General features: G+C 35.9%; 1 protein-coding gene across 1 annotated transcript in view; it reads left to right on the forward strand.

Moving 5' to 3' along the window:
• LOC133334934 (axotactin) overlaps positions 1-18,304 on the forward strand; it is a gene marked incomplete at both ends in the record, with an annotated part of 83,254 nt that overhangs the window by 50,618 nt on the left and 14,332 nt on the right. Inside the window, 2 exons of the mRNA XM_061543245.1 lie at positions 13,715-13,962; positions 14,163-14,618. Coding sequence (XP_061399229.1) covers positions 13,715-13,962; positions 14,163-14,618 — 704 coding nt within the window. The remainder of the gene's footprint in view (positions 1-13,714; positions 13,963-14,162; positions 14,619-18,304) is intronic.

The raw sequence follows: 18,304 nt of genomic DNA on the forward strand, positions 1-18,304 counted from the left end.
TTCCGAATATTCCCAATATTTAGTAAAGCCCTTCAAATTACTTGTCCAGATTCCCCTCACCGTGGGTTGTGTTGTGATGTTCGGATTATAATTTTGGCCTATATATAGACTAGAAAAACCTAAAAAAAAATAAGTTTTCGGTCCACTTCATCCCAAAATTTTTATCTGATCACCACCGAAAATTATAGCCGATGTCCTTGACCATACCTGGATCCTCATTGAACATTTCAAAGCGATCAGCGCTATATTTCCGCCTTCTAGTGTGATAATGGGTTACTAAATAATATCTCAGTACGTAAGCACCTGTAAATATTTATGTGTAACTCCCACATCGGAACACGTACGGCAATATAATAGAATACAAATTTTGTCATTTTTAACACAAAAGTCAAGATCCATTTGACCCGCTAAATATTGACCGATCTTTATCAAAACAGACATGCTTATCTATGGCCCAATCCCCTTCTCCTTACAAAAATTCGCGGTGTTTGGGCCATAATTGCGGCCTCTGGAGCGACCAGAAAAACCGACAAAAATAAAGTTTTTGGTCCATTTCATCCCCTAAATATTAGCCGATCTTTGCCAAGAACCCATAACTGTGGCCTGTATCGTGTTTACAAATTATAACGGACATACGGACGGACACACATGTCTAGATCGACTCAGCTAGTCGAGATATGACGATCGGTATACTTAAAGGTGGGTCTAGGACCAATATTTCGCGGCGTTACAAACTCTTGGGGCTGCTCAAAGCTATAATACCCTGACAACATAGTTGTGTAGGGTATAAAAAGGTTCACCATTTACCTAAAATCGGGCGTATACATATATATGGGAGCTTTATCTAAATCTGAACCGATTTTCATGAAACTTAGCATACATTATTATAGACGCAATTCAGTACGCTATGCAAAATTTAGTGCAAATCGAAAGATATATAGGGACTTTGGTGCACCATTTACCTCAAATCGGACGAAAATATATATGGGAGCTATATCTAAATCTGAACCGATTTTCACGAAACTTAACACACATCATTCTAGACCTAATTCATTACGCTGTGCCAAATTTCGTGCAAATCGAAATATATATAGGGACGTTGGTGCACCATTGGCCTTAAATCGGACGAAAATATATATGGGAGCTATATCTAAATCTGAACCGATTTTCAGGAAACTTGACACACATCATTCTAGACCTAATTCATTGCGCTTTGCCAAATTTCGTACAAATCGAAAGATATAAAGGGACTTTGGTGCACCATTTACATTAAATCGGACGAAAATATATATGGGAGCTATCTCTAAATCTAACTTGATTTTCAGGAAACTTAAAACACGTCATACTAGGCCTAATTCATTACGCTGTGACAAATTTTGTGCAAATCGAATGATATATAGGGACTTTGGTGCACCATTTACATTAAGTCGGGCGAAAATATATATGGGAGCTACATCTAAATCTGAACCGATTTTCACGAAACTTAACACACATCATTTTTTAAATAAAATTTTGCCAGGACTATCAGAGCCATAGGCGTGGATTTTTTAAATAAAATTTTGCCAGGACTATCAGAGCCATAGGCGTGGATTTTTTAAATAAAATTTTGCCAGGACTATCAGAGCCATAGGCGTGGATTTTTTAAATAAAATTTTGCCAGGACTATCAGAGCCATAGGCGTGGATTTTTTAAATAAAATTTTGCCAGGACTATCAGAGCCATAGGCGTGGATTTTTTAAATAAAATTTTGCCAGGACTATCAGAGCCATAGGCGTGGATTTTTTAAATAAAATTTTGCCAGGACTATCAGAGCCATAAGCGTGGATTTTTTAAATAAAATTTTGCCAGGACTATCAGAGCGTGGATTTTTTAAATAAAATTTTGCCAGGACTATCAGAGCCATAGGCGTGGATTTTTTAAATAAAATTTTGCCAGGACTATCAGAGCCATAGGCGTGGATTTTTTAAATAAAATTTTGCCAGGACTATCAGAGCCATAGGCGTGGATTTTTTAAATAAAATTTTGCCAGGACTATCAGAGCCATAGGCGTGGATTTTTTAAATAAAATTTTGCCAGGACTATCAGAGCCATAGGCGTGGATTTTTTAAATAAAATTTTGCCAGGACTATCAGAGCCATAGGCGTGGATTTTTTAAATAAAATTTTGCCAGGACTATCAGAGCCATAGGCGTGGATTTTTTAAATAAAATTTTGCCAGGACTATCAGAGCCATAGGCGTGGATTTTTTAAATAAAATTTTGCCAGGACTATCAGAGCCATAGGCGTGGATTTTTTAAATAAAATTTTGCCAGGACTATCAGAGCCATAGGCGTGGATTTTTTAAATAAAATTTTGCCAGGACTATCAGAGCCATAGGCGTGGATTTTTTAAATAAAATTTTGCCAGGACTATCAGAGCCATAGGCGTGGATTTTTTAAATAAAATTTTGCCAGGACTATCAGAGCCATAGGCGTGGATTTTTTAAATAAAATTTTGCCAGGACTATCAGAGCCATAGGCGTGGATTTTTTAAATAAAATTTTGCCAGGACTATCAGAGCCATAGGCGTGGATTTTTTAAATAAAATTTTGCCAGGACTATCAGAGCCATAGGCGTGGATTTTTTAAATAAAATTTTGCAAGGACTATCAGAGCCTTAGGCGTGGATTTTTTATGTTTTTTAATAACATTTTCAATTAGTTCATTAATTGTACTTTATCTTTGCTGATGCCTCGATTTTTTAACATTATTTATATGTATCACATGCCTAGTAATGGAAAAAAACCTAATTACCACCGTTTAATATTCGGATTTCCACTGAATATTAAAACTGAGTGTTTAACATTTGATCCAGTCAATCTATACGATATACATAAATCCATATTTATTTAATTTTAATGTTAAATGCCATGACGATTGGGATTAATTGAATGAGTAATACAATTACGGGCAATATGTTATCATAATTGGATTACTCAATTATATATTGTGGTCAGTAAGGGAACAAATAAAAACAATATGGCATCACGAAATATTGTAAAAATCATCACCGGGCAATGTCTTCAAATTAAACAAAAAAATGTTGAATTTTAATCAACCAAAAAAAGTTCAATTGCTTTTTCAAATTGATTTCGAATTTTCTTCCCCCAAACATCAATATGTTAAAGAATGGCAACAGGCAGGAAACCAGGCATATTGTTTGTTATTTGCCCTGCATGGCTTAAAGCCATTCAGCCATGAGCCAGTAGATGATATTCATGAACATCAGTGCCACCTGCCAGAGTCATTCATGCATGTGAGATGTGGCGAATCGCTGCATAATGGTGTTGTGTGTAGTTGATGTCCAGTAACCACTTGAAAATTTATGTAAAACACTTGTATAATTAATGTTGAAAATATTTTAACCATAACAACTGTTTGTTGCACGACGGTGTGCAATATGGCCTCGAACACAGCCATAAATGTTGAAAAGTTAATATGGGGTTTACAACTATAAAATGCATCTCTGGCATATATACATATGTATATGAATGGTGGATAGACAATCAATGGAATATTGAACTAGAGTAGGTCATAAAATATCAATTATATAAAAATCGGTTATATAATCACCGCTTATATAACTTTAATACACATTTAAATATATAATTAATTTGTTCTTGAAAAATACAATTTAAAAATCCCAGCCTGTGTTAGTCCTTGAAAAATACAATTTAAAAAATCCATTCCTAAGGATGTGTAGTCCTTAAAAACAGCATTTCAAAAATGTACGCTTATGGCTGTGATATTCTTAAAACATGATGTACAAAATTGACGGTTATGGATGTGATAGTCCTATAAAAAAATATTTAAAAAATCCAGGTCTAAGGCTGCGATAGTCCTTGAAAATTTTTATTTAAAAAATCCTCGCCTATGACTATGACAGTCTTTGAAAAATATAATTTGAAAAATATTCTACTATGTAGTAGTCCGTTAAAATTTTAATTAAAAAATCCACGCCTAGAGTTGTAACAGTCCTTGAAACAATTAATTAAAAAAATCCACGCCTAGAGTTGTAACAGTCCTTAAAACAATTAATTAAAAAATACCACGCCTATGGCTGTAATAGTCCTTGAACAATATAATTAAAAAATTCACGCATGGGTTTATAGTACGAAAAAAATAACTTAAAAATCCACGTTTATGGCTGTAATAGTCCTTGAAAAAAATATAATTTAAAACACAAGCCTAAGGCTGTGGTAGTCCGTGAAAAATACAATATAAAAAATCCCAGCCTAAAACTGTGTAGTCCTTAAATTAATTTCAAAAATCTACGCCTATGGCTGTGATAGTCCTTGAAAAATATAATTTAAACCAGTGAGCGGAGCAGTATAGTTGGACGGGGCTGACCACACGATACCCTACACAACTACCACGGAACTCTAACTTTCTGACGACGTTTATTCTGAGCCTGAGCAATATTTCGTGATAGTTGCACCCTCTTGCCCGATTAGAGATCAACAGCACCTCTTCCTTACACTGACATATTTTCCGAATATTCCCAATATTTAGTAAAGCCCTTCAAATTACTTGTCCAGATTCCCCTCACCGTGGATTGTGTTGTGATGTTCGGATTATAATTGAGGCCTATATATCGACTCGAAAAAAACACAAAAAATTATGTTTTCGGTCCACTTCATCCCAAAATTTATATCTGATCATCACCGAAAATTATAGCCGATGTCCATTGAACATTTCAAAGCGATCAGCGCTATATTTCTGCCTTCTAGTGTGGGTTACTAAATAATATCTCAGTACGTAAGCACCTGTAAATATTTATGTGTAACTCCCACATCCGAGCCCGTACAGCAATATACTAGAATACAAATTTTGTCATTTTTAACACAAAAGTCAAGGTCCATTTGACCCGCAAAATATTGGCCGATCTTTATCAAAACAGACATGCTTATCTATGGCCCATTCCCCTTCTCCATACAAAAATTTGCGGTGGTTAGGCCATAATTGCGACCAGAAAAACCGACAAAAATAAAGTTTTTGGTCCATTTCATCTCCTAAATATTAACTGATTTTTTCCAAAAACAATAGGGGTCCTCATTGGCCAGAACCCATCCTACATACAAAATTTCGTGAAGATTAGTCCATAACTGTGGCCTGTATCGTGTTTACAAATTATAATGGACAGACGGACGGCCGGACGGACACACATGTCTAGATCGACTCAGCTAGACGAGATATGACGATCGCTATATTTAAAGGTGGGTCTATATTTCGCGGCGTTACAAACTTTTGGGGCTGCCAAAGCTATAATACCCTGACAACACAGTTGTGTAGGGTATAAAAACCGGATCTAAGGCTGTTTAGTACTTGAAAAAAAAATCATATAAAAAATCCAAGCCTATGATTGTTATAGTCCTTGAAATCTTTCATTAACAAAATCCTCTTCTATGGCTGTGTAGTCCTTGAAAAAAAAATCATAAAAAATCCACGCCTATGACTTTTATAGTCCTTGAAATGTTTTATTTAAAAATCCTTCCCTATGGCTGTGATAGTCTTTGAAAAATATTACCAAATCGGCTATAGCTTCGCGGTCATTAAAAATTTAAATTAAAACAGTGATATTCCTTGAAAAAGAAAATCTAAAGAATCCTATCATAGATCTGTAATAATCCTTGAAAAATAAAGTTTAAAACATTCTAGGATATGCCTTTAATAGTCCTTGAAAAATAAAATTTTTCAAAATCCACGCCTAGATGGATCCACCCTAATACATACACACATATAAATATTTTCCCTAATATAAATGTATGTGTGTGCGCATTCACGAATGTTTATAAACTAACTGAAATGTGTGCAACATCTGTTGACTTCAAGTGTCCATTGGCGGTATGCCGTTCTCTCTTGAAATTGCAACGAACCATAAATAAGAACATCAATCACGACAGGTAACCACGGCAGGAAAAGTCAAGGTGTCAGTGACTTGTTCTTTTCGTTACCGACAAGCACTATATTATGTTGGTTCGGTGGTTGTGTGGCAATCACAATACGAAGTGTTAACGATGCAAACGGTGAAAAGCATACATAAAAATATATACATAATATGATCAGAAAATTGTTCCATAAAATAACCGCATGGATTTATGGGTGTGATGGAGAGGACATTTTGTTATTGGGCGATAAACATCAAAATTTTGGTAAATGGAGATTTTGCCGGGCGATGTTGTCAGCCGCATCAATATAGTGGATAATAAATGGAAACTGTTGTCAATAAACATTTTTAATCATATTTTCACACATATATATTTTCCCAAACCTCTATTTCAGCTATAGGTGTGGATTTTTTAATAAAATCGATAGATGGATGTGTTAAATAATATTCTTAGAACAACTCCACTCTTACATTTAATAGGAAAACATATTTTTAATTCTCAAAAATACATACAAATTTGTTGTCCATCACCACTGACCTCAATTTAAATTTACAAAAGTTCTCAAAAATGAATGTAAAAATTGCTATATATATATAAATTACATGTACATAGAGCTTAGAAAATCAAAATGCAAAAATTTAAATATTTCTGAAATAACATGTGGTTGTTCAATTCTCTGGTATTTATAAATGTTATATAGAATTTTCTTCAATTGTAAATAACATTTACATCGTTGCATTCTGTTCCGGCAAAACACACTTACAAACAACATAAACACACACACACACGACAACACAGACTGTGTTTTGTTTTGTTGTAGATTTTAGTCCATGTCCGGCATTTAATAATTTTGTTATTGGTTTTGGAAACCACCGCCATTGGTGGTGGTCATCACAGGCTGATGGTCATCGTTGGCCGAGTGCAACATAGCGGTGTTCGAGTTCCCATTTACAGCACAGTCAATCTGTGTCAGGCACACACACTCATGTATTTGTGTGAGTGTTGTGTGTGAGTTGTTATTTTTAGCATTTAAATTTAGCACAAAAACATTTCCTGCAGGAGGTTTTCTAAAATTGTGAACATAACGAAACACACACACGCACACACTGAACAACAACAACAGCCATCCACATCCGTGATCCGTTTATGTCATCCGCAGCGGTTGCTTGTCCTGGAATACGTTAAAATGTTAAAAGCTTAAAAGGTTTGATGCACTTATTGCTGCTGCTGTTACTGTTGTTGGCATAGCCAACCAGACAAGGTAACGCTGGCAATAACAGGGGTGGGGATGGAGCCAATGGTGACTGTGGAAGGTATGACGATTGGTCAGTTGAACGTTTGACCAAATCAAATTGGTTTGTCCTTTAATTGTTGCCATAAAATTGCTATCGATGACAGTGTTTTTCGTATTTCGTCGCATTTCCCCTGACACTTGGCCGTACAATGGCCCCCCAGGCGACAAAAGTGTTAAACAATTAAAAATGTATTCAATACTTTTTGCAAGCAATTAAGTGCTGGTATCACCGTCATCGGGATCGTAGTCGTGGTAACGTGGGCTGCACTATTTGTACGGAGTGATGGTGTAACTGCTGCCTTGCAAATTTGCATGAATGCTTTGAATAGTACATACATATATCGTTTTGAAAGGTCATCGAATAATTTAAACTCGTTGTTACCTTGAATGCAGAAAAATTGAGCGAAATTAAATTATTTAAATTTTTATTGTTTTTTTAAACATTACAGCCATAGGCGTGGATTTCTTAAGTAATATATATATATATATACATATATTGTTTTTTTTTTTTGAAAACGATCCTAGCCATAGATGTGGGTTTTTTTAATCAATATTTTTTGAAAACTATCACAGCCCTAGGCGAAATTTGGCATAGCGTACTGAATTGAGCCACGAAAGATGTGTGCCAAGTTTCGTGAAAATCGGTTCAGATTTATATATAGCTCCCATATATAGTTTCGCCCGATTTACGGACTTTAGACCCTGAAAATCTTTCGATTTGCACGAAATTTGGCATAGCGTACTGAATTGAGCCACGAAAGATGTGTGCCAAGTTTCGTTAAAATCGGTTCAGATTTAGATATAGCTCCCATATATAGTTTCGGCCGATTTTTGGTAAATGGCGTACCAAAGTCCCTATATATCTTTCGATTTGCACGAAATTTGGCATAGCGCACTGAATTAAGTCTAGAATGATGTCTGCCCAGTTTCGCGAAAATCGGTCCAGATTTAGATATAGCTCCCATATATAGTTTCGTCCGATTTCATGTTAATGGTGCCCCAAAGTCCCTATATATCTTTCGATTTGCAGGAAATTTGGCATAACGTACTGAATTGAGCCTAGAATGATGTCTGCCCAGTTTCGAGAAAATCGGCCCAGATTCAGATATAGTTTCGTTTCGATTTCATGTAAATGGTGCACCAAAGTCCCTATATATCCTTCGATATATTTGGATAGAGCTTCCATATATATTTTCGCCCGATTTTAAGTAAATTGGACATCAAACTCTTCATGCTAGTCAGGTTGACATCAAATTTTGCACAACGTACAAAATTGAGCATAGAATTACGTAGTTGCGTTTTCTAGAAGTACCGACATAGCCCAACAGATAACCTATTTATATTTGATTGAAGTCGATTTATATAACTTATGGATATATAGGTAGATTCACATTTAGATAAATATCACATATTTTATTTCATCCAATTTCATGTTAATAGTCCTGTTTAATATATCCATAGTGGTGAAGGGTATCATATAGTCGGCCCCGTCCGACTTTACTACTTTCCTTACTGGTTTTTAAATGGTATTTTTTGGAATCTATCATATCCATAGGCGTGGATTTTTTTAATAATATATATATATATATATATTTTGAAAAATATCACAGCCATAGGCGCTGATTTTTATACCCTACACAACTATGTTGTCAGGGTATTATAGCTTTGTGCAGCCCCAAATGTTTGTAACGCCGCGAAATATTGGTCCTAGACCCACCTTTAAGTATACCGATCGTCATATCTCGACTAGCTGAGTCGATCTAGACATGTGTGTCCGTCCGTCCGTCCGTCCGTCTGTCCATTATAATTTGTAAACACGATACAGGCCACAGTTATGGACCAATCTTCACGAAATTTTGCATGTAGGATGGGTTCTGGCCAATGAAGACCCCTATTGTTCTTGGAAAAGATCGGTTAATATTTAGGGGATGAAATGGACCAAATACTAAATTTTTGTCGGTTTTTCTGGTCGCTCCAGAGGCCGCAATTATGGCCCAAACACCGCGAATTTTTGCATGGAGAAGGGGATCGGGCCAGAGAATAAGCATGCATTTTTTGATAAAGATCGGTCAATATTTAGCGGGTCAAATGGACCCTGACTTTTGTGTGAAAAATGACAAAATTTGTATTCTATGGCATATATATTTACTCCTGGAGGATGTAGACCCCAGGAGTTGATAGCATATCCAAGAGGAGTGGTTTTCCTTTAAATTGATACCAAATATAGTGATGTATCTACTTAGATGTGGGAGTTACAGTCAAATATTTACAGGTGCTTACGTATTCAGATATTATTTAGTAACCCATTACCACATTAGACGGAGAAATATCGCGCTGATGGCTTTGAAATTTTTCATAAAGTTCCAGTTATGGTCAAGAACAACGCCTACAATTTTCAGTGATGATCAGATTAAAATTTTGGTATGAAATGGACGGAAAACATAATTTTTTGTGTGTTTTCGAGTAGAGTATAATCCGAAAATCACAACACAACCCACCGTGAAGGTAATCTGGACAAGTAATTAGAAGGACTGTACTGAATATTCGAAACAAGTCAGAAAGAGGTGTTGTTAACCTCTAATCGGACAAGAGGGGGCAAATATCACGAAATATTACTCAGACTCGGAATAAACATCGTCAGAAAGTTAGAGTTCGTGGTAGTTGTGTAGGGTATCGTATGGTCGGCCCCGTCCGACTATACTGCTCCGCTCACTGGTTTAAATTTTTTTTTTTTTTTTTGATACATATCACTGCCATAGGCGCTGATATTTTATATAATATGTTTTGAAAACTATCATAGCCATAGGCGGGGATTTTTCAAAAAAATATTTTTTGAAAACAATCATAGCTATAGGCGTGGATTTTTATACCCTACACAACTATGTTGTCAGGGTATTATAGCTTTGCGCAGCCACAAAAGTTTGTAACCCCGCGAAATATTGGTCCTAGACCCACCTTTAAGTATAACGATCGTCATATCTCGACTAGCTGAATCGATCTAGACATGTGTGTCCGTTCGTCCGTCCGTCCGTCTGTCCATTATAATTTGTAAACACGATGCAGGCCACAGTTATGGACTAATCTTTACGAAATTTTGCATATAGGATGGGTTCGGCCCAGTGAAGACCCCTATTGTTTTTGGTAAAGATCGGTTAACATTTAGGGTATGAAGTGTACCAAATACTTAATTTTTGTCGGTTTTTCTGGTAGCTCCAGAGGCCGCAATTAATGCCCAAACATCGCGAATTTGTACATGGATTTTGGGGTTCTTAGCGCGTTTTTCAACCAAATTCGCTGAAATTTGCTACATTGGGTTCTTATTGGGTACTATAGGTCAATTTTTTCGGATAGCTCCCATATAAGGGCACCCCCAATTTTCGGTATTTTGGGGTTCTTGATCGCGTTTTTCAACCGAATTTGCTGCAGTTTTGTATTTTGTAGTCGTATAAGGTAACAAATCTCCCTACCAAAAATTATTCATATTCGCCCCCTTTTTGGGTAGTCCCCATATAATCCCCTTTTTATACCCTTCACCACACTGTGGTACAGGGTATTATGTATTTGTGCATATGTTTGTAACAGGCAAACGTCCGTCCGTTCGTCCCTCTGTAGATGTTAAATTGTAAACAAAGTACAGGTCGCATTTATGATCCGATTTGGATGAAACTTGGCCCAAGGACGAATCCTATTGAAATTGGTGAAAATCGGTTCAGATTTAGATGTAGCCCCTATATATATTTTCGTCCGATGTAGGCACCAAAGTCCCTATATATCTCTCGATTTGCACGAAACTTGGCACAGAGTTCTGAATTAGGTCCAGAATTATGTGTGCTAAGTTTCGTCAAAATCGGTTCGGATTTAGATATAGCTCCCATATATAGTTTTGTCCGATTTTACGTAAATGGTGCACCAAAGTCTCCATATATCTCTCGATTTGCACGAAATTTGGCATAGAGTACTGAATTAACTCTAAAATGGTGTGTGTTAAGTTTCGAGAAAATCGGGTCAGATATAGATATAGCTCCCATATATATGTTCGTCCGATTTGATGTAAATGGTGCATCAAATTCCCTATATATCTTTAGATTTGCACTAAATTTGGTATAGCACACTGAATTGAGTCTAGAATTACATATGATAAGTTTCGTAAAAATCGCTTCAGATTTAGGTATAACTCCCATATGTATTTTCGTCCGATTTAAGGTAAATGTTGCACCAAAGTCCCCATATATCTTTCGATTTGCACGACATTTGGCATAGGGTACTGAATTAGGTACAGAATGATGTGTGCTAAGTTTCGTGAAAATCGATTCAGATTTAGATATAGCTCCCATATATATGTTCGTCCGATTTGATGTAAATGGTGCATCACATTCCCTATATATCTTTAGATTTGCACGAAATTTTTTATAGCGCACTGAATTGAGTCTAGAATTACATATGTTAAGTTTCGTGAAAATCGGTTCAGATTTAGATATAGCTCCCATATATATTTTCGTCCGATTTTATGTAAATAGAGTACCAAAGCCCCTATATATCTTTCAATTTCACGAAATTTGCATGGCGTACTAAGTTAAGTCTAGAATGATGAATGATGATGAACCTGAAAATCGGTTCACGTATATATTTTCGTCCGATTTAATGTAAATGTTGAACCTAAATCCCTATATATCTTTCGATTTCCACCATTTTTGGCATAGCGTACTAAACTGAGTCTAGAATGAGGTGTGTTAAATTTCGAGAATATCGGTTCAGATTTAGACATAGGTCCCACATATATATTTTAGTAAATGGTGCACCAAACTCCTAATGTTTGTCCGATTGACACGAAATTTTACACAACGTACCATATATATTTCGAACGGGTGTCTGATTGAGATTATCTATTTAACAGTAAATCGATTTCCTTAAATATGAATGAAATTAAATTTAGCATAGCTTGACATGACATGGAATTGTTAGGATACATATATACAATATACATATAGTGGTGAAGGGTATTATATGGTCGGCCCAGTCCGACTTTGCTACTTTCCTTACTGGTTTATATTAAAATAATTATCTGATTTGTTCCGAGTTTTGAGTTAAGACTCTATTATAATCATTTCACCTGTGAAGGATAACGAGATAAAAAATTAGAACGTAAAGTTCGATAATGAACTATAGCCGCAGGAGGAGGATATCCAAAGTTCGGCCGGCCGAACTTAACGCTTTTTCACTTGTTTTTTTTACTATCACAGCCCTAGGCGTGGATTTTTTGAATAATCCTTTTTTTTAAATTATAGCTGTTTATTATAACCTTCTATTATACTTCGTGTGGAATAAAAGTTCAACACAACTGATAATAAATTATTCACAATTGTACCTATATATAACGAACATTTATTGTTCAAATAAAAAACCGCTCCCCAAAAATATGTATGTATGAACACTCACCCACACATACGCGCATCAAACATCCACTTTGGTCTAAACACTCTTCAAAGTTGTATTGAAAATGAAGGATGTGAATGATGTATGCGCTATGCTAATGACTTAATAGGATGTTGGTAACATCGTCAGCGACGACTGATGGTTGAAACGAGCGAGCGAATGACTGACAGAATGAATGCATGCATGCATGTGCATGCATCATTGCATGACGAATGAGTAACCCACAAAATGAACGAATGTACCACAAATTTACCGCACACACTACCAACAGCAGCACCACTAAAACCAACACTATCGCGTACCTTCACCTGGCCTAACAACGCGAACGTGCTAATAGAGAACCTAACCCCCCATCGAACCATGAATGAAAAGTGTTGACATCAATTTGAATTTGGAAAACGAAAAATAAAGTACAACTGCTGCTGTTGTTATTGTTGTTGTTGTTGTTGTCGTTGGTACTGAATGAAGTGTTGGTTGTAGCAGCAGCAGTTATCGTCTTTGTTTTTGTTGCTGTTACTATTGTTCTTGTTGTTTTGTTGCTTTCGGAGAATAGTTAATGTGGCATTTAATTGATTGAATTGAATTTCACACGAATTTACTTAAAGGATGGAGATGAATATGTAAATGAAATTCGATAGAAGAGTAAATGCGATAAAGGAGAAGAATTTTTACTTTAAAATACTGACTTTTGAATGTTGTTAATGTTTAGTGCGAAAATCAACTATGCCAAATGTGGATTCAATCTTATAGTCAATTCGCTTCAAATACGTTTTACAAATGTTCTATAGGAGAGGTAGCAGAATTGATCCTATCTCCAGACTTGAGATGAGTTTGGTACATCCCTTCAACGCTTGTGATAGTCCTTTTAAAAAATATTCTTCGAAAATCCAACCTTGTGAAAATCTTTGGAAAAATATTCTTTAAACAATCCATGATTGTGTTAGTCATTGAAAGAATTATTCGTTAGGTGTTGAAAATCATCCCATAAAACTTAAAATAATAGAAACAAATTTTTCTCAATTTGTCATAAATTTCACTCCCTTCACGTTTTTTTTTTTTCCAGTGACCTCTTGAAAAAACTATCCGTCAAGGCCGGTCTAATTGGCTGTTTCCGTGGCCTCGTTGTCAACGGCGAAATCTTGGACATTTACAGTTACATGTCGGTGCACTTGTCGGAAATTATCAAAGATTGCAAACCATCCTGTGTGCCAAATCCTTGTAAAAACGGAGCCGAATGCAAGGAGCTGTGGAGTACATTTAAGTGTGTGTGCAACAACACTTGGGCACACATCGGAGAGTTCTGTGAAACCAGTAAGTATAGCTGTGCTGGTTAGCTGGTTGGTTGACTGGCCGGCCGGCAATCAACGGTTTGGTGACAATCTCACACGCTGTGATTGCCACTTGGCCGCACTTCGATTTGTACAATTACTTATAATTATTTCTTAACACTTTCTTACGCGTTTCCTCCCGCCGCTACACGCGTCTTCATCTCCATCGCTGCCATCACTCAGATATTAATGAAAAGGCACTTACATTCATTAACCGCGAATCGTTCTTGATGCGCAACTACTTAAGTGCCACCGCCCAGCCCACCGACGCCCAAGTCGGTTTCGTTGACGAGGAACGGGAAATGCTTAAAGGTGTCTTGAACAAGGACATACTCATTAATTTACGCACTTACGACACCAACTCGATGGTCCTGTACGCCAACGATCATTATAATAATTTCGTCCACTTGTTCATAACGGGCGGACGAGAGATTGTCTTCCTCTATAATTACGGCGATGAAATTGTTAATTTGACGATAGTCGACGAGAGCGTGAGTACGTTGAAGAGCATTCAAGTGGCAATTGTACGACAGCCGGAACACACAGAGATGCATGTGAACGGAAAGAGTGTGGTGATTGAGAAGGGTACCCAACTATTAGACGAATATTCAAATAAACCGTGGAAAAATCCTGAAATGGGTAAGTGTGCAAGAAGAAGAAGAAGAAAAAGTATATTTGTGTTAGTGACTGTGTGTGCGTGTGTAATTGTTTTGAAGATAAGTATCACTGAATAAATATTTATTAGTGAAATGAAATTGATTTGAAACTGGCATTGATGAAAATGAATGGAAATAGAAATTGTAAAATTTGTATTATGTGTGTGTGGGCGTACAATGATGCTGGGTATTTGAAAAACGTACTAAAAAAACTAGATATTGCATTATGCTAATAGCCTCTAATTTGTAATGTAAGTCAATTTGCATATTTTCAGAGACAATTTTTGGTAGGAAGGATTATTATTATTTTATATTATATAACTGTATCTCCCAAATTTCGGTATTTTGGGGAGGTTGAACACGTTTCTCCACCGAACTGACTGTATGTTGGTACTTTGGGTACTCAGTTTTGATAATTTTTGGTAGGTAGATGTATTAAATGCCTACCAAACATTATCAATACTGGTCCACTTTATACGGCAGACCACAAATTTCGGTATTTTAGGAGTTTGGGCACCAACTGACTGTAAATTAAAATTGGGTAATTGGGTTTTTTATCCATATTCCGAAGAAATAGGTTATAATTTGGCATTGTGGTTTTTTGAAGAATGAAAAATTGTTTTTTTCTTAATATGCTTGGCTTTAAAAAAAACAGTAAGAAAAGTAGTAAAGTCGAACTGGGCCGACTATATGATACCCTTTATCAATTTGGATATATTCTACATATGTATCCTAACAGACGTAGCCTTTTGGAAGGAACATTGACCTGAAATTGAACGAACTTAAATATGTCATCTTTATCTATAAGTAAACCGACTAACAATCATTCTAGACTCAATTCAGTAAGCTATGGAAAATTTCGTGCAAATGAAAAGATATATAGGTTCTTTGCTGCACCCTTTACATCAAATCGGATGAAAATATATGGGAGCTATATCTGAATACGGACCAATTTTCAAGGAACATAGCACATGTCATTCTGGACTCAATTTAGTATGATATTCCAAATTTCGTACAATTCGAAAGATATATAGATACGTTGCTGGACCATTACATTAAATCGAATGAAAATATATATGGGAGCTATATCTAAATCTGAAGCGAATTTCATGAAACTTAGCACACATCATTCAAGACTCAATTCAGTACACTATGCCAAATTTCGTGCAAATCGAAAGATATATAGGGACTTTGGTGCTCCATTGACCTAAAATCGGACGAAAATATGTATGGGAGCTATAGCTAAATCTGGCCCGATTTTCACGAAACTCAACACACAGTAGTCTACACCTAATTCAGTACGACGTGCCAATTTTCGTGCAAATCAAAAGAGATATAGGGACTTTGGTGTACCATCTACATTAAATCGGACCAAAATATATATAACAGCTACATCTAAATCTGAACCGATTCCAACTAAACATCGCATACATCAATCTGGACCTACTTCAATACGCTGTGCAAAATTTTGTCTCAATCGGGTCAGTATTGGGAGTTTGGTGCACCATTTACATAAAATCGGACGAAACTATATATATGAGCGCTATATATAAATCTGAAACGATTTTTCCCAATTTCAATAGGGCTGGCCCTTGGGCCAAATAGTTGACATGTGGCAAAATTCATCCAATTCGGATTATAAATGCGACCTATACTTTGCTATCTCTAAATCGGTTCAGATTTAGATATAGCTCCCATATATACTTTCGTACGATTTAAATATCATTTGATTTGCAAGAAATTTGGCCTAGCGTAATGAACTAGGTATAAAATGATGTGTGTTAAGTTTCCTGAAAATCGGTTCAGATTTAGATAGAGCTCCCATATATATTTTCGTCCGATTTTATGTAAATGGTCCACCAAAGCCCCTAATTATCCTTCGATTTGCACGAATTTTCGGCCTAGCGTAATGAATTAGGTATATAATGATGTGTGTTAAGTTTCCCGAAAATCGGTATGCAAGAATATGCAAGGATAATTGCAATTATCATTTGTTGTTGGCCCAATTACAATTGCCAACATTACACACACACACAAGGTTTTAGTAGTTATTTCCACGGTAACGCGATACAAATAACCTCACAATCACACCTCAAAAGACTTTTCTAATACAATTTAATTAACCGCTAAAAAGACGCCACATTTAATTGTCAAACATTTTTGGCAATTGCTAATGACCAACACCAAATTGAAAAGCAGCAATATATCTACTAATTGTAACAGAACCAACAACAACAACAACAGTCAGTAATAAATTCCTTTGCCATGTAGTTATTCGTTAGGATCTCCCACTACACAAACGAACATCTTTCAATTTCGAACGGAATGGCCTTAACCAAAAGTTATATAATGTGAGTGTGTGTGTGTGTGTAATGTTGGCAATTTTAATTAAGCCAACAACAAATCATACTTGCAATTATCCTTACATATGCTATGCTATGAAGACTTGCGTGCGTCTGTATGTATGTGTGTGTGTGTGTGTGGCTTCACACACAAACATATGTGTATTAATTTACAACCATAGTCATTTAGGTGTACCACACCCAATACAACCACTAAAACTACTATGGTCCAGCTAACAATCATTGACAGGTAAATGACCACAATTATAATGTATGACTTTAGTTATAGCTGGAATCGGATGTTAAAGCCAATCCGTTGGTGTATTAGTGTGGGTTAATACAATTAAGGATATAATAAATGAAGTCACGGATTTGTTCTATAAAATAGAAAAAAACTCATTCCACTGAGGGCATTTTGTTTTTAGAAAAACCAGTAAGGAAAGTAGTAAAGTCGGACGGGGCCGACTATATGATACCCTTCACCACTTTGGGTACATTTAACAGATGAATTCTAAAAGACGTTACATTTTTCAAGGACCAGTAAAATGAAATTGGATCAATAAACATGTCATTCTGCAACCTATACTAAATTTATCATTTGGTCAAATATACAGTGGCTCTATACAATGGGACAAAATTATGTAAATTAATTTAAAGCAACTATATCTAAAACTGAACCGATTTCAACGAGCCTTGCCAGAGATTAATTTATATTAACTACAGCTCATTGTACAGAATTGTTATAAAATAGGAAGAAAGAATATATAGGAGCTATATCAAAATCTGAACCGATTTCCAACTAAGCAAACATCATTCCATACGTAATTCAGCACGCCATGCCCAATATTGTGCACATCGAAAGATATATAAGGACTTTAGTCCCCATTTTCATTAAATCGGACGAAAATATATATGGGATCTATATCTAAATCTGAACCGATTTTCAGGAAACTTAACACACATCATTCTAGACCTAATTCATTACACTGTGCCAAACTTCGTCCAAATCGAAAGATGTATAGGGACCTTGGTGCACCATTTACCTAAAATCGGACGAACATATATATGGGAGCTATATCTAAATCTGAACCGATTTTCACGAAACTCAGCACACATCATTCTAGACCTAATTCATTACGCCATGCCAAATTTCATGCAAATCGAAAGATATATAGGGACTTTGGTGCACCATTTACCATAAAATCGATGCAGGTTGGGACAAAAAATATATATGGCAGCTATATCTAAATCTGAACCGATTTTCAGGAAAATTTACACACATCATTCTGGACCCAATTCAGTACCCTATGCCAAATTTCGTGCAAAT

The sequence above is a fragment of the Musca vetustissima genome, unplaced genomic scaffold, assembly GCF_032173495.1.
Source record: "Musca vetustissima isolate MV318-11 ecotype Yass unplaced genomic scaffold, APGP_CSIRO_Mvet_v1 utg1267, whole genome shotgun sequence".
Lineage (NCBI taxonomy): Eukaryota > Metazoa > Arthropoda > Insecta > Diptera > Muscidae > Musca > Musca vetustissima.